This window comes from Cyrtonyx montezumae, unplaced genomic scaffold, assembly GCF_038088225.1.
Source record: "Cyrtonyx montezumae isolate F1298 unplaced genomic scaffold, pur_monq_1.0 scaffold_3, whole genome shotgun sequence".
NCBI classification, from domain to species: domain Eukaryota; kingdom Metazoa; phylum Chordata; class Aves; order Galliformes; family Odontophoridae; genus Cyrtonyx; species Cyrtonyx montezumae.
In genome coordinates this window covers 112,604,296-112,622,339 of record NW_027072034.1, presented here as the reverse complement: position 1 = coordinate 112,622,339, position 18,044 = coordinate 112,604,296, and the positions used below count along the sequence as shown (strand labels likewise).

Genomic DNA, 18,044 nt, shown 5'->3' with positions numbered 1-18,044 from the left:
AGATTGAATTAATTCACGTTTTCCATCAAAAGGGAAAGGTCAGCCTTTGGCCAGCAGCTCCAGGAGAGTCACTGGAACATCTTCAGACTGCACAGAAAACTGCAGGACTCTTACCTTGGCCAATTTGAGATTCTGATCTTCCAGAACTATCACATCTTCTTCTAGCTTCTTCAGTTTGGCCTCTGTGGTCACTTTTTCCAGCTGCAACTTCTGCCTTGCGCTTTCCTCTTCTTCAAGCTGCTCCTCTAGTTCCTTCACAACACAAACACAAAAGCAAGGAATTTGTCAGTGCTGCTTACTGGCCAGTATAACCAGTAAAATAGCCAAGTTCTATCTTACAGTGTTTCGTTACCCTTCCTACCAGGTAATGCTAGCACCTTCCAGAACTGAATTCTCTGTCTTGACTTGATGCAACACACTGCACTCTACTAAATAAAATCTACAGCAGAATAAATGAATGCTACTTTGCAAAGAATACTACTGTTCCCAAAACACCTGGTTCAACCAAAACTTGTCCAGTTATTTGACAAGCAGCCATAACTTTCACCTTTGAGAGTGGAACAGCATATTCCAGATGACTGAATGCCTGAGGCATCAGAATTATTCTGCCCCGTCATTTCCATGATAGATTTTTCTAATGTATTTCTTTTATTATTATTCTCTCTCTTCTGATTCTCTCCAAAATAAGACAAAAGGAACCAGTCTGATTCATATTATCCTGTTTACTGATATCAGAGATGACATCCCATACCTGAATGTTCTGCTGCATTTTCTTCTTTTCAGCCTGCAAATGTTGACACCGTTCCTCCTCTTCCTCCACCCTTGCTTCCAAGTCATGACATATTTCCTCTAGTTCTTGTTTCTTGGCTGTCAGGCGGGCTCTTATCTCCTCAGCTTCAGCACAGAGTTCAGTTTCTGCCTGCAACTGTTCCTGCAGCTGCATCTTCTCTGCCATTAGCTTCATCGCACACAAACCAGAAACAACAGTAAGACAACTGCAGTGTACCAAAGCACTAAGCAATTTAGATTAACTGAAGGTATATGCTCCTGTGTTCTGCAGTTATATCATAACAACTTTAGCTGTCTGCTGCTATTAGTTAAAGACGAAATGTAAAAATGCATTTTTTTAAGTGTTTGATCCCCTTCACAAACCATTCACACTAGCCCTAACAAGTTTCTAGAGACCAGGACCATTTGAAATAAGGAGATTGTTTAGTTTTCCCCTGCAAAAGTAATGTAAGTATCCTTCCTGCAGAAAAACAAGCCTGCTGCCATCTTATTTTCCAAACAAAAAGAATTCAATTTATGATGAGGCTGAATTCAATCAGCTTGCTATAATACTCAGCCAAAAGAGACTTTACACGTAACGGCTGTAATGAGGCAATAGTTATTCACTGTACAAAATGACCTGGTGGAGGAAGTGAGCTGGGGAGAAGGGCAAGCAAAATTGAACAAGATGGAGCTAAGCTACACATTTCAGCAAGCAGGAATCCTGCGACTTGTGCATCAGATCACTAAAGCAAAGAAGCAGCTCTTAAAGCAGCAGACAGATTTGCTTTACACACAACTCACCTGGGCCTGGAACGTCTCCATCTCACTCAGTCTATTTTCTGCAGCTAGCTGCTTCTCCTTAACCTTTATTAGTTCTTCTTCCTTGGCCATCATCTCTTCTTCCTGTCTGCTTACTTGCAACAGGGGCTTTACCTGAAAAGGAAACCAAAGGAATGGGATGTATTTAACAAACCGTGAAAATACAACAACAGTTTTTGTAAGTATATCTGAAGGACTGACCAATGATTTTGTTATGAACCATGGGAGAATCACAGAGAACTAGATACTATCTACTTTGCCACTGACACTCTGCCTGCCTGACTGCCCAAAGCTTCCTCTAGGATGGGATGCATCAGGAAAGCAATGGGTAGATTTCAGGACTCTCAAGGGCTAAGCAGTAACAGTAGAATAATAGATCTGTCATGCAGTGATGCAATTCACAGTTCATGGGCATTCAAAACACAAACACCTCCACTCTTCCCCATCAAAAACCCTTAGAAGTCTTCATAGGAAGAAGAAAACGACTTTCAACTCTGACTTAGCTGCAAAGTCTCCATAGTTGAAGAGTAAAAATCTAATGAGTTCAAGGAAAAGACCATTTCTTCATGTGCACGCTGTCTTTATAAATATAATACACGTGCAAGTCAACAGAAGAATCAGACTCCAGTGTTTTCATTTTGCTTTCACAATTCTGGAGAAAGATGACACATTTCTCTCCAGGTTATCAATTTTTGTCTAGCCAAGTTGAATAGCCAGGTAGTAAGCAAGTCTTTGATGTGATATATCACAAAAGTAAGCATTTTTCTACTATGCACAAAACATTAAATGATGACTTTTGTTCTTCCACAGCATTACTTGCACATATCCCTGCACTTTTTTTATGCAGGCATACTGCATAGATACAAAATATGTCACAATATTCTCTACCAAAATGAATCAAGGTGCAGTTACAAGTAAGCTTGACTGAAAAGGAAGTGGTTTGTTTTGTTGCTGGTTTTTTTTTTTTTTTGCTGTGGTTCAACCTGAGAAGCTTAAATCACAACTACAAACTCTTGCCAAAAATCTTATAAATGGAAAAAATATTACCTTGGTGAACAGCCTCCACCACTGCCAGTTCCTCAGTTTCAAGTAGGCAGCACAGTTCCTCTGGAGCACTTTCATGGCTGTCAGCTGCTGCTGGCGCTTGGCAAAAGCTCTACAAAGTAAACGGAGAGCAGATAACAAAGGGACCTACAGTGGGACACTAATCTCTCAACCAAAACCACTCTTGGATGACTTTAGATTGTATTTTTAGAAGGTTCCCTCCTCAGAAAAATAAAAAATAAAAAAAGCAGAGCAAAATTTGCAGCAAAATTCCTCTACCTTTTTGAAGTGTTTTTTCTGCTCAGGTAAGACTGGTTCTCTTTTCCTTTATTCAATTTCCTCTTTATTAAAAGAAGTTTTTCCCCAGCACTTCCTAATCTTAGAAGCCTCATTCTCACTTCTCATGAGGAGATACAAAACAGAAGAGTGTTTTCCTGCCAACCTGACAGATACTACTCTTTTTAGATGTGTACCATTTGCAGCCCTGCCTACAGCTTCAGAGAAATCCCTACACCTCTTGGACCAGTACAGTGCTAAGACCTTTGAAATATCACATTTAATAGCTTGCAGCTCTTTCTCAAAAAAAAAAACCCCAAAACAAAAACAAAAAAAAAAAACCAAACAACCCAAACCTAAAAGTCTGCCTGCTGTATTACTGTATAGTGTTCCTGTGGAGGAAAATAGACTTTACAGCTCTAGCATAATGTAGGACAGCAGCTTATAGATTTTCTTGCACATGCTAGAACTCAAGTATTACAGAGATTGGACAGCTCTAAAACGACTATCAGCTGTTACAAACTGTTTAACAACAGTTATATACAATGGTCTTTCTGACATTTCTAAGTGAAGAGAAACTTGCACCTGGAGAAATACACATCTATAATGTACTTTATAAAATACAGTCCTTACTTCCTGGCCAGGTAGCCTCTGCAGCACGCTTGGAAGCCAATAATGACATCTGTGATTTTCAGATCTCTCTCTTCCTCAAGATGAGCAAGGACTCCAGCTCTGAAAAACACTTTACTCTGTCCAATTCGGTAAAGGTTAGAATCCAGCTCCAATGCTTTGATCTAAAATGAGAGAAAGAGAGAAATACATTAACTGCTTCATGTCACATCGCAGAATATATGCCTCTCACAGCTATAAGACAGCCCTTTTCTCCCACAATAACCCACTCAGGTCAGCCAATGATGGTAACTCCTGCAAAAGTCCTGTCTCAATTAGAATATTTGGAGCTCAGCCATGAGACAGAGGCAATAAAAGACAGAAAACATGTTAGAAGGCAATTATTTAATATAACACCATGTCTAATACCTAGAGCTACAAGGATGCCTTAAGAAATATATTTTTCTTTTCAAAAGTCCTCTTCCTTTCCTAAGAGGAATACATCTGTTGATTCTTCATATTTAATTTTTCCCAATTCCAATCTGAAAGGCACCCCAACCAACTTTCCCTTCCTTTAAAGGATTTATTATCAATACTTACACCAGTTCAGAGGAAGGAACTATATTCCTCTGAGACAGAATAAACAGGAATCTCTTAAATTCAATTCAGTGTCTCTTAGTTGTCGAACTACAAAGCCAAAACTTTTCCTTGGAGGCAGAAAGCTCTGCAGAAATTAGAGCCGTCACTGGAAGTGTTTGCCATTCTTTTGCCTTTACAAAAACTTTGTTGAAGGTTGTACTTCAAGTATATAACTAAAGATAACAATGATTCTTAACATTTTGTTTCAGTGAATACTGTTGGCATCTAGAAGTGCACATCCACATCTGTGAAACAGAAGGATCCTCTTCACCCAAGATTATTGAACCTCACATGCTAGTAAAGAGCCTCCATCAGGGAAGGCAAGACAGTTTTTCTGCACCCTCCTTCTCTCAGAAAAACATTTGTCTTTTGAATCTCAATCTGTGTATAGAAGATGTATTTAATATGCTTAGGAAATGCACTACCCCAGCTTCCTTGCCACATTCATAATGTTTATTCTATTCAAACAGTGCTTATGGAATGTCTTACCATCAGCACACAGGCTTGTTTTCCATCCATGAATCCTTTGGGAATTGCATTTGGAGTTAAGATTTCGTATCTGAGGAACAGAAAGCATTGGATTAATTACATGGGTATATATGAAAACAAAAAATTCTAGTTCCTATCACATTTTGTGCTTAACAGCTCATGGTTTTGTTAGAAGAAAAAACTGCATCTCTAGACAAAAGAACATGAAGCAGTAGTCCTGCGTGGGGTCCTCTACTCCTCACTGTAACTCCACACTTAGTAGAGAAAAAGACAAAGATACTTCTGGGAAGCTTTGTTCAGGGGAATAGCAAGGCACAGACGTTCTGGTGCTGCTGCCTTTCAAAACAGCACTGATCTAGTTGTAACAAAATGCTTCAATTTTCACGCGTATACCCTTGCTGGGGTAGAGACTAATTCAGATTATTTCTCAGTCTTTACCTTTGTCTGAATTCCTGGAATACAACTCTGTTGGGGAATCCCTGGCGACAAATACGGATTCCCTCCAGTACTCCATTGCAGCGAAGTTGATCAAGGACCAAGTGAGGGTCAAGCTTTCCAGCCTGGTAAGGAAAAAAGCATTTTCTTAATATCATTAAGCTTTTAAAAATGGGGCTTAACACCTTGCCTCCTCCCCTTTTTTGTAAAGCAGCTGGTTCTCTTTTTTTTTCTGGTTATAAGAAATTGAAAGCTTTTATGCCACCTTAACTGCAAAGATCACTCTCCCAAATTCTGGAAAGTGTGCCACTATTTAAGATAACTGTAAAGAGAGATCTTGAATAAACAGGACCAATGCAAGATCTCTTGGAAAAACTGGGAAGAAAAAACAGCCCAGTCACGTCCTGTCAAGGAAGTCCATCTGTGTCTGCATGGTTATAACTTCCCTTACCTTTTTCTCATGGTTGGGGATAATGCAACGGACGAAGTTGGGGTTGGTATTTCTCAGGGTGGCCATCAGTTTAGCCAGTTGTTCTTTGTAAAGCTGCCCCACTGTTCGGAACATACCCTTCCTGGTTTTAAAGGCTCCTGGCAATGCTGTTTCTGACATGCCAGCTACCTGATCCAGCCCAACAATACGATCAACTAGAGAGAGCACAAGAAAGGGCATTAAAATTCAGCCACAACTAAAGGAAACATTGGTATGTACAAAGAACATCTGGGTAGAACAGGATAAATGAGAGGAGCTGCAGGATCCTTTTTGCTTCATCTCTACACAGATGTCGACTCCTGTACAGAATTTGTGCAGGGATAGGAGCAGGAAGGAAAAATAGCAGCAGCTCACTACAGGAAGTTTGAGTGATGGAATCAAACTTACTCCCAAACATAGTCTACTGATGCTCTGAAGGGCAGATCTGGAAAAGCAATCTAGAAATGTATTTCAGATGCTTCCACTTGCTTAGGTTACAATGAAAAACAACAAACCAAGAGTTCTAGCTGCTAGCCCACCAGAGTCAACTATTAGTTAACTCTGATCCAAAAGGGGCCACAGTTAGAGAAAAAGCCCAGCTTGACTCTTGAGTCACAAGCAGAACTGCCATGGTTGGTGATCAGAAAAGCCGTCTCTACTCGTTAGTTGAACAAACATGGTAAAAGGCATGATAGACACCAAACCCCAAGATGCCACTGTTTGACTTATTCTGGAGTACAAGTATTCTATGACTCACAGACATGAACAATATCACTAGGAGAAAGCCAGAACTCCCTGCCCCAACAGCTTCTCCACTATGCCACAATGACATCCAAGTACCAATGAAGCCATCATCTTGATGGGTGAACTCCAAGATCATTCTTTTCATTAGAAGCTGGTTAGATCTGAGAGAAGCATCAGTCAGAAGAAATTAAAGCATTTTTCCCACTGTTCTATCATGTAGAGATAAATAAGCACACTCACAACCACTATAAATCCCCACACCATAAGGTACATTTTCTCAATTTACTATCTCACTAGTGATCAACTGATGCCTACACTCAGGCTCCCTGTCTTGACTTCTGAAAATATATAACTCGTGCTCAACTGGCTTGATTAAAAAAACCTGTCAAGAGAAATCCCTATAAATGAAGAAATAAGAAAGGATAGAAGCTTCGTTTACAGTTAATGTTAGTTTACAACTGCTCTCTTCTAGAGCAGCCATTAGAATAGGGTTAAAGCTGTCTTATCAGAAAGAAAAGAAGGTTATGTTACCGGATGACATCACAGGGAAATCCACAAAGAGTGTCCCAGATTCTGTCTGGAACAATCCTCTTAAAAACCTGAGCCCTGCAATCTACATCAAGATGGCAAAAAGGACATCACTTGCAAAAGAAGATCCAGCTAAGAACAATAGATGAGATCTGATCAGCTGTGGTTTAGCTGACATTTTAACTCCAAAAGGCTTTGGAGTGTCAGCCTCACACAACAGAGACCTTACGAGGTACTAGTTGCTATTGGATATTTTTCGTGTAGTACAAATTCCTTTTCCAAACCAACTTTCCTTTTTGTTATGTGCAGCTGACGTCAAATCCCAACTGCAGAATAAGCATTAAACTGAATTTCAGTTTTAATGTAGTCTTGGAAATCCTTCTTCCAAGAATGAAATACAGCCTTACTAGTTTTATGTTCAAACATCTGACAAGGATTTGCTCTCAGCCATTCCTATGGAAGTCTTGTAAGAGCACCTTTAGCACCTGAATGTGTCCATATTTGTCTTGCATCCACTTGCAAGGATTTTTACTTTAAGTCCACGAGGAGCTACTAGCACAAAGCAAAGGAAATGAACAAGAAAGACAAGCAGGTATGACAAAGGGACAAAGAGAAGTTAATGGAAGCATTTCTTGCATGGCTCTAGGATGCATTACACACATGACACAACAGCTGGATTACTCAGTCACCTGGTTCTAGATGAAGAATAGGAAAGTGTTGATAGAAATAGGCTCTCTGAACGTTCTGCATCTCTGCAACAGACAGAGATGTCAAAGAAAACCCATGACAGAAAGTGACAGCAACAGTAAGACTGAAAAGCAGATAAAGTCAGAGCAGATAGAGTAAAATACTGAACAACACTGCAGGAAAAACACGTTAGTTGCAGGACGGAAAACCTAGATTCAACCTCAGATCTTGCAGCATTTGAGCGTTGCAGCTAAGCAAGCAGCTAGGATGCACTGATGTATCCACAGATTAATCTGGTATTCATAATTTGGAATAATACTTGCAGTATATACAGCAAGCTTAATGCAAGCCGTTGCACATGAGCCTTTTTTGTGTGTGTTACAGTGAATTTTTAATGCAATACCAGGGTCTAAGCAAAGGATTTACTGTATAATATTCATCTGGGTGGTTTAGTCTCTAGAGAAAAAAAAGTAACATAAATCATAACTGATTTTTTATGAACCATGTATAACAGCAAGAGAAAATATAAGAGACTAAATCTAATTACATACCATCTTTCCACAACTCAGACACAAACTTATCCGACGACTGATGGAGAAGAGTAGCAATGTTATCATTCAGTGGATCCATGTTCTTCATCAGCCACTCATCTGCTTTATAATCCACCTGGGGAAATAAAACACATCAAGAAACCTCAGAGCATTTTCTGCAGGACAAGATCCAGCAAGATTCTGCAAAGTTACAAAAGCAGCACCAAGGTTTGCTTAATCAACAACAGACAACCTAATTACTCTAAAATGTGTCATCTAAGTAAGCTACAAACACCAAACCCTAAAAAAAAACCACTGAATGTTCTGTTCTATCAGTAAAAGGGAATGGACTTGCAACGCCAGTATATATCATTCTGAGTGTGAAACAAAAAACTGCTGCACCACCACTACTGGTGATGAAATCTTGATGCAAGGTTTCTGAAAAGCATCTCCAATCCCATTGAGTCACAGAGAACAAATTTAAATCAGTATCAATTTGACATGTCCTCAACTATACATAGTTAATTTGCAGGTAAATCTTCTTAGGGCCCATAAGGTCTACAGCAATGAAACAGCTTTATGAAGTTTCCCACTAGTTTCTCATGTTTTCCTATACACAGCTACTTTGGAAGTAGCTACTTCTAAAAAGACAGTAGTTACACAGTGGAAAATAAGTCAGAAATTCTTCTCATGCGCAGTTTAGCTATTAATTCTTTACCTTGCCAGCATAATGTATGATACAGAAGTCAGCTTTGTCTTTCAGCTGTTTTGGCTTCTGAAATTTGGGGTGGGTGCCTTGTTCTTGTACAACTTTTTCCACAAAGCTTTTGTCTGTTGCTTTTGGGAACCAGCACTCTTCATCCAGCAGGGCCAGTATACCAGGGGGGCCAGCCTTAAAGGAGGGAAACATCCAAACATCATTAAGTACATGACTTCAGTAATTAAAACCTTTGGACGGCTAGGATAAAAAGGACTCCTAACCATGACCCCTGTCACATTCATCTGTTCTGTGCTATCGGTCCAACTGCTGCCATAGTAATAGAAATTAATAATAATCTCTCAAGATCCTCCTTCTGAAATCTGAACATTTTTATAGAAGGTCTCTTTCACGACACTGATACAACATGCTTTAAGGGAAAAAATATATATTTTTAATAAAAGGAACACTACAGAACACCACAGCAGAAAAATTTCAGAAACTAGTTCCTACTACTGGAACATCTACTGCAAATAGTGTGAATTTCCAAGCTTTGCCAGTGAAGTTAAAGCAACAGAGGTACGCAGCCTCTCTTCAAACTTGTAGGCAACAAAGGAGTTCACAACACTTACCCTAAATTGCACTTATGCACCTACCACAATGCAGTTCTACAGAAAAGTAATTTTCTGAGAAGAAAAAATGGCTGCCAAGGTGACTTGTTTTCATGCAATACTCCCTACACGATTGATACTAACAGTTCTATTGATAACATATACTTTCATGCCAAGAGAAAAATGATCATTTCTGCTTCTTAGCAAACCCCAGTGCCAGTAGAGGATTACAAAAGCTAGCTGTATACAGACTAGCTTTTCTACGACACAATTAGTTCAGCCATTTCTTGATCAAGGACAGGAGAACAAGCTTCTTACCGGCTTCTCTATGAGGTCAATGCAGGGCTGCAGATCCAGGCCAAAGTCAATGAAATTCCACTCTATGCCCTCCCTCTGGTACTCCTCTTGCTCCAGAATGAACATGGTGTGGTTAAAGAGCTGCTGCAACTTTTCATTTGTGTAATTAATACACAACTGCTCAAAGGAGTTCAGCTGATGAAGAAAAGGGTAGGAAGGTATTTGAACAGTTGCTTTTGAAGACACATCTCCTATTCTCCAAGCACTAATGATCACATTCATAGTTATAGTCCAGCAACTCTAAGCTAGTTTTCTTGCCTAACTTCTAACCCTCTTGCTTATGAACTGCATTTCCTGTCACATGCTACTGAAACACTGCATCAGTCCCAAGGGAAATTCACATAGTGCTCCTCAGAGTTTGCAGAAGAATGTTTTGTCATAAACAACAGAAGAATTACTGTAGCCACTTAACCTGGGAACAGAAAAGCCTCCAGTTTTCTCACAAACTCAGAACTGGCAAGTCCTCTTCATAGGAAGGGGAAGCAATGGAGATCCACAGGCAGATTCCTAAAAACATGTGTACTGGGTAGTCCTTTTTTAATCCTCATATATAAAATCAGAACAAGAAAAGTGAGGGAAATTTCTTCACTGTGTCCTGATTTCTTCAAACTGAATAAAGGGATAAGGTTAAAAACCAAGGATGTATTTTCATGTTAGACCATACTTAATTTAATGCAGCTGCTGGACAGAGTGGTTCTGTTCTGCTTCCTCCAAGTTCCAGTAATTCCTAACCATGCATTTCCACTCCCTTCCAATTTTTATAAGATGTAGCAACCATTAAACCAAAAGTACGGTTAGATCAACAGCATAATCAGAGAGAAACAAAGCAATCTTCCTATGGCTTAGTTTTCCATTTAATCAATAAATGGTCCAATTAACTTTGCAGCTGCACAGAAGCTAGATTCAGAAAAACACAAGTTTATAGGAGTTGCCTGGCTTGTTACCTGGCAGAATAGCACTTTCCTGGTGTCAGCCTGTGATTATAAAACACTCAGCACAAAACAAAGCCACTTTCTGGAACTGTAGTTTCATGGACATTATGATTTGGCCTAATAGATCACTGCTACCTATAGGGGGAGCTCCCACTTTCCCTTTTCCATCTTTCCTTCAACTTTCCTTCGGCTGTTACCATCCTACACTTATCTTGCATTAGTTTTTGTGCTTAGATTCCCCTTTACAGACTGACTCAATTATAATCCACCCCAGGAAAAACAGTATCTGCAGTGCTAGAAATGTGAACAGTAGGAGAATGTGCAGCCAGGACCAGCAGAAGGGGAAAGGTCAAAGTTTACCCATTTTCTGCATCAAGAAACTGTTACAACGGCTTAGATAGAAGTGCATCCAGACTGAACCCTGATTTTCACACTTCTCACAGAACACAGAATACGTCAGAATATGTTGAACCTGATTTGCTCTGCCTCCCCCTTTCTTAGTCTTCCCAAAAGTCTTTGTCAAAACTAAGCAGCAGAGAGACAATTCTAACAATTCTTAACGATGCTAATAGGTGTCAGTGGATCATGTTTTTAATGCTTTGGGATAAAATAATGGGACTAAATTTTAACTCCACTTGACATTTTAAAGACTTTTTTTTGTAGGCCAGAAAACTCTCACATGCTAAATTATAGAGAATCACAAGCACCTGGAACTATGAAATAAAAATAATTGTGATGGAAATGACAGAAAGGATGTAAGCTCCAGAATATGAGATAACAGTATTGGCAGAATAAACAAACTAAGAGAATGAACTAATTGGGACACGTTATTAAATAACCTTATGGTTCAAATTGGTAGGGATCTTAAATAAAAGCAGGATGCACACAATTTCTAAAGCTATTCTATTTTACTCCAGCTTTAAAACTATTTCCTACAACTACTTCCTTCCTTGCTCCACGGTAAACTGTGCTGAGTGCAGGAACCTGACATCTCCTTACCTCAAAGATCTCAAAACCAGCAATGTCAAGGATTCCAATGAAGGATGCACCCTGTCGCTTGGTCTTATCCAAGGCCTTGTTGATGCGCATAACCAGCCACCGGAACATCCGTTCGTAAGTGGCTTTAGCCAGAGCCTCTATGGCAAAGTCAGCCTACACAGAAACACAAATATCAGGAGTTGCATTGTAACAGTGATACTGCAGGAGCAAAGAATATCTTAATAAATCAGCATGTCAAAGCCAACTCTCAGAATCCTGCCTACCCGAGAAACCATAGCCTAATATTCAAGTCCCTTCCAAAGTAGTATAGGACATTCACATATATCCACAGAAAAGCATTAAAATTACTTTGTAATTCAGAATTTGTGAAAGGAATTTTTCCCCCTCAATGCCATTACCCTACACACGATTAACACAGAAATAAAACATATAGAATCAGAAATTAAATATCAAAATGGAAAGACAGCCTATGAATATTTCCAGATTTCACTTTCCCTCCCCAATCCCTTTCATGCTATGGGGCATGTTTATTTACACTGAGAATAATGATGTGTTTATGGAAAAGCCATGCAGAGAGAAAGCACAGGGGCTTTACTTTATTTAGGAAGCTGTTAGCTTCTAGTTCAGGTTTCATTTAAGAACACATTCAGCACAGCCTGATTCAAGACTATTAAACATACAAGCAGTTCCAAAAGTGAGATACAAATTCGTCCACTCAAGCAGCTGATCGACTCAGAAATGGTGTTGTCTATGTTATAGCAACTCAAAAATGTCATCCTTGCATAGAGCACTGAAGAAACTTACTCCCCTGGGACAGCCAGACACTAAAATTAGGAGAGTTGTGCTCTCATTTTTTCCTCATATGAGAAAAAGTGCTACAGGGGCAGGGGTGATTTCTATTTTTATACAGATCAAGAAAGCTAATAGTTGAAGGAACACAGATGCTGTATTATCCAAGTGTAGCTGCCAACATTACAGCCATGAAGATGGCTATTAAATGCTGAAGAAAATTTTAATAAATTTGTTAGCTTTGTAACAGCAAAATTAAAGACTGAAGTACTCATTCATTTGTGCAGAATGCTTACCTGTTCTTTGGTCTGAGCTTTCTGGACATAATCTCGTCCAACTTTGATGCGAGGAGTCAGAATACCTCTGGTGAAATCTGTCACATTGATACCCAGAAGATGAGACACCTTCTGAGCAGCTAAAGGAGGAAAAGGAAACAACAAAGGTATTAATATCTTGGTTGGTTTTTTTTTTCCTGTTTTTCTTACATAAAACGAGAAAGAAAACATTTCTGCAACTGCATTCCCAGGACAGCAATGAAAATGCTGTCAGAAAGCCACAAACTGAGGAGCAGGTTAATGAAACAAAGAAACCTCCCAAAAAACTCTAGCAACCCATACTAGGGGTTACAGAGTTTCTTTAAAAGCTCCAGGAGTCCATTTGCCACAATCCCTCCCCGACCACTACGAGGTAATGAGGAATCTTCAGATCGTACACATTTACAAACAAATTAAAGGTATCACGAGTGACTGACTTCTATATCAAACTAACAGTACTGTCTTCACCTACTGATTAGCTTCTGGGGCAACCTTCTTATTTCAGAGTAAAGAGACAAAAAAAATATTTGAGTTACTCTCCTCCCCAAGGTGCCATTTAAACAACATTTTCTACCACAACAGCCAAAAATACAAACATTTAAAGAGCAATTAACCACCTCTTACATTTCTGCAGTAATTCTACAATGGAATTTGAAGATGTCTTCCAATATATAGACTTCTCTTGTGTGAAATATGATGCTACTTAAACATGCAATCGTGGCCAATGAAATTAAAAAATGTCTAAATATGAAGTTAGTAAATATTCCTTAATCAGGTGTGTAAGAAGTAATCATTCTTAGCCTGGTTAAAACAGACACACGCTACACGTTCCAGTAGAGTAAGCCTTTTCATCTGGTCATTGTTATGTGTACTTTCTGCCCAGTTTTTTCAACAAGAGCAGTACCACATTCCTGCCAATGAGTGGCTGCAAATCCACGTTTGGCAAGACAAAGCATTTCTTCTTATATTCACATGAAGGAGCCTGTCATCTCCTTTGACAATAAGTCACTCGATAGAAGAACGCGATGGCAGCATTCCCTACATATTGTAATTCATTTTTCTACTTCCAAGAATTTATTGTAGGCTTTTTTCTGCAATTTTCTATGGAGTATTTCTTTTTTAGGGTTAGGGAAAGGAGATCGGTTACCCGTATTGTCTGGCATAGAGGCTTGGTCTGTGTTGCGCTCCTTCTTGAAGACTATGTTGCCAAGCTGAAGAACACCTGAGATAACCTTCAGAAGACCTTTTGAAATAATAACAGCTCAGTGTCAGACATCAGCAAGAGCCCTGATATGACCCAATTAACTACATCATGAAAAGTAAGAAGCTTTTCCCAACAGCCAAAGAAATTTCTGGAATTTGGGGGGAAAAAAAACATCACAGATAAATAATTCCTCTACATGACACGCATCCGGGACACGGGACTTTTCCTGCTTCTCCAGTGCAAGGCTGTGCAGCCTGGGAACATGTCCGTCCTCAACATCACTACAGTAAAGCTGGAGACAAGATCCAGAGCCACACCCCATCCTGTAACATCCACATTTTTTTGATGTTTGTTCCCGATAACCAAAATCCACCATTTTTTTTCAATAATTACTGTTAAACAAATGAGAAATACAATTATTAAGAGTGTTAATCAATTAAGAGAAGGAAGATTCTGTTCCTTTAACTTCACGTTACTTTCAGCTCCCTGATCAAGATCTGTAGTCCATATAGACAAACAACAATATAGGGAGTGCAGCAGGATGTGGGCAAAAGGGCTTGTGTCATAACTAATCACATGCTGAATCACCTCAACCATCATTAAATGATATATCTGTACTTCTCAACAGCAAACATCACAAATGCAGCATTAGACTCGAGGACTGGGATCAAGAAGTTCGGTGTCACAGCATTAAGCCAATTTTTACTATGTACCTATCAAAGCTCTTGCTAAACAGCTTCTTGTTGCCTTGAGAAAACTTCCAGTCACTTGTAAAAATGATCTGATGCCAAAGATTATCTTCATCTCCTAATTTTTTAGCTACTACAGAAACAGCTGCTTTAAAACAGTATCTTTTTGATAGCAGGACAAAGGTTCCACAGATTCTCCATTAGGACTAAGAGAAGAGAATCACATATGCTCCTAGTGGCACGTTTTGAAATCTAGTGTTTGGAAGCTGAATCTGGAGTCCTGGCACATGGACATACAGCTTGTTTTGATGTTGTCTCACACATGGAGAAAGTTAATGTTTAGATTATACATCAAAACCAAGTAATCTTACTGCCCAGCTAACTACTCTATGTATTCCTAGTCTAAGCCTAAAGGAACTTCATACCTTGAATGGCAAGTACAGAGTACTACAGTTTTCTTTGCTGTAGTGGTTGGAACTAATAGCTCATCTATGTGACAGCAAAGACATGCCCTACAGCATACATTAAAAACAAACCAAACAAACAAAAACCAAATCAAACACGAACAACAAACAGAATATGGTAGGACATCTCAGCAATAAATTAGGCTGCCAATTATTTAATTCCGTTTAGGCAAACATGTCTTCACCTCCATATAGCAGTTCCAGTCTCAGATGATTTAGGATATAGTATTAAATTGTGGATAACAAAAGAATGGATTTATAGCTGGCTGCACTGTGAAGAGCAACAGCTATGGCACAAGCACATATTCCAGCCACAAGAGCTACAGCCTCCAGCAGAGGAAGCAGTGACCTCAATAAAAACACAGATGCTTGCCTCAATGTAGGTAAAAAAAAGTTCTAGTTTTATAAGACCTTATAGATCTACCAACTGAAATTTGGCAGAACTATGTTTCCCAACCAGTAAGGCAGATTATAAATGAGAGCACAGAAGAAGTGGATAAGAATTGCTGCATTTTTTGCTGGCTTCATAAAATTCTAGAGAACTGTGCTCCCAGAATCAGACAATATTAATTTCTGATCAGCAGTTCAGTGTTAAGCTGGTAAGAAAGACACAATGAGCAGGCCATTTTCAAAGAACTAATCCAGCCAGTACTAGATTAGCTACTTAAAAGCCATTGCTTAGGGGGCAGGGGAGCACACAAGCCTTGCATTACACAAGAGAATGAGGGAAATCTTGTATCTTGGATGTGTTACTCATAAACCAGATACACAGCCCTCAGACTGGGATCAAAACCAGCAAGCAGATAAAAGGTTCCATTGGCAGTTTGACTCCTAAGACTGAATGAACTGAAACTATGCTGGTATATCCTGAAGTAGTTACTCCAAAGCTACTAAACTCACCACCCGCAGCCTGCTCACTTTGGGTTTGGTGTGGAGGTAGAAGAAGCAAAGTAACGAAAAAAAAAAAAAAAGAAAACAAACCAAAAATTTCTCAAATTTCAAGCTCTCCAGAGGACTCATACCTATTTGTTCTTCATCTGGGATGCCCATGATCCTCATTGCTTCCATGGTCTCTTGAAACATATCTTTGTCTTGCTGACCCGGGATCGTAACGTGCCCATTGGAAAGGAAGCGGTATTTGTTGTAAGGCTCCAGAAGTAGATCAGCTTAGGAAAAATGAAAAAGAAGTTACTGTGGTGTTATTTTGTTATTTTGTTTTTTATTTGACAAGCTACCACTGAGAGCAAATTTCTCACCTGCATATGCCAGGAGGCGCTGGATGAATCTGAGATTAAGATCTATTTTACTAACAGTTGATAATTTAATATACTTTAGGGGAAAAAAATGGAATTTTTCTGCCTTATTTTTTTCTATTCCTTCCTCTGGAATCCCCCACTAAAGAGGTGCCAATCACCATTATGCCCTAAAGTCTATAAAAAGCAGGGATTAACTTTGAAGTAAATTTGCCTTCAACTTCAGATACGTTATTTGTTTCAAGTCACATGAAGGTTAATATACAGTTCTTGAAATAGTAGCAACTATGAAATAAGTCCTCTCTTTCTGTTATTTCTCCAGATCTATTTGCAGCTCTCATATAACATGCAGTCCAATATTAGGCTGAGGCTTTAAAGGTAGGTGTGCTAGCATCCTAGAGTTGCACAGGCTGGATGCCTTGCTCCATTCAGTTAAATGCTGAGCACATCACAGTAGGATCATTCCTGCACAAGAAAGGCTTACATCATACAAGACTAGACTAAACACAGGACAGTGATTTAGATAAGGAAGGGTGTAGAGTCATTTCTGGCAAGGAGACAAGCGCAGGAAGGAACCAGAGAAGCAAGTTTTCAGGAACTGAGAAGTGCAGGGGGAGGGCAGAGGGTTGTATGCATGTGCAGAAGTGGAGAAGAGGTGGCCATACCTAAGAGGCAGAGACAAGAAACTACGAAAGAACAGGTGCAAGTGAATAGGTGTTTGAACTCTCTGCTGCAGTGACAAGAGAACTCCATAACTACGACAAAAATCAAACTCACTCTTCAAATGTTCTCCTGCTCCAGAGAGTAGATAGTAGAAGATGTGAAAGGTTCTCTCCTCTTTGGCTTGACGAATTGCACGTGACTTCTCCAGAAGATCTTCTGAGAGTTAAGGCATATGACAGAATATACAAATAATTTCCTCTTTTATCACAGGAGAAAACCTGGCAGTACTTTATGTTCTCCTTGTGCCAATTAACAGAGGTATTGATTTAGCAATTGCTATCAGCCAACAAGCCACTGAGTTCTGGTCTCAGTTCTGTCAGCCTCTGAATGACAGCTATGATAAAATAATTTTAACTGATAAACAGAGAAATAGTAACCATTCATTCACTTTCGCCTTGCACAGAGTTAAAAATGGCTCATGAAATTATCTTATAGCAATTTATGTTGCCATCTCAGCTTCCTATGATTAGAATTCATTAACTCAGAAGAGACATCCACTGCAGCCACAAAGATCACAAAATGCAATACAACTACAACAGTAATCTCGCTAGCAAAAATTTAAGTGCCTTCTGACACAAACAAAAGTAAGGTGTGATGAGCCTGCTAAGCATTATTTCTGCCACTCTCGATACCCTCTTATTTTTTAGGTGGCTACTAAAAGGATACAGGTCTCGATATTGGCACCAACAATGTAACCGTTGACATCAAAGTTGATTCTGATGAACTTGCCCTGAGAGGAAGGTATTGGCAAAAAGGTTAGTGTTCATTCATCCAGAAATGGCAATAAGTAGCAAAGGCTAACCTTGTCTTTGGAATACAGGAAAGGAAATTCAGAACAGGTCTGGCAAGTTTTACACAAAACATAAGCCCAGCCAATAGGCAATGTCTGCTGATCACGACAGCAATTTAATGAACAAGACACCAAACACCTTAAAATAAGGATGGACAGCCTACAATTCATCTTAACTATGT

The 18,044-nt window shown here is 39.3% G+C and overlaps 1 protein-coding gene across 1 annotated transcript in view; it reads right to left on the bottom strand.

Moving 5' to 3' along the window:
- Positions 1-18,044, bottom strand: part of MYH9 (myosin heavy chain 9) — a 66,080-nt gene that overhangs the window by 13,270 nt on the left and 34,766 nt on the right. The window contains exons 7-23 of the mRNA XM_065743042.1: positions 17,739-17,802; positions 17,127-17,225; positions 16,119-16,262; positions 13,887-13,982; positions 12,722-12,840; positions 11,637-11,789; positions 9,667-9,840; positions 8,759-8,932; positions 8,062-8,176; positions 5,534-5,727; positions 5,086-5,207; positions 4,648-4,717; positions 3,544-3,704; positions 2,638-2,746; positions 1,573-1,704; positions 752-958; positions 115-252 (exon numbers count right to left, since the gene is read on the bottom strand). Of these exons, the coding sequence (XP_065599114.1) occupies positions 115-252; positions 752-958; positions 1,573-1,704; positions 2,638-2,746; positions 3,544-3,704; positions 4,648-4,717; positions 5,086-5,207; positions 5,534-5,727; positions 8,062-8,176; positions 8,759-8,932; positions 9,667-9,840; positions 11,637-11,789; positions 12,722-12,840; positions 13,887-13,982; positions 16,119-16,262; positions 17,127-17,225; positions 17,739-17,802 (2,271 nt within the window). The remainder of the gene's footprint in view (positions 1-114; positions 253-751; positions 959-1,572; positions 1,705-2,637; positions 2,747-3,543; positions 3,705-4,647; positions 4,718-5,085; positions 5,208-5,533; positions 5,728-8,061; positions 8,177-8,758; positions 8,933-9,666; positions 9,841-11,636; positions 11,790-12,721; positions 12,841-13,886; positions 13,983-16,118; positions 16,263-17,126; positions 17,226-17,738; positions 17,803-18,044) is intronic.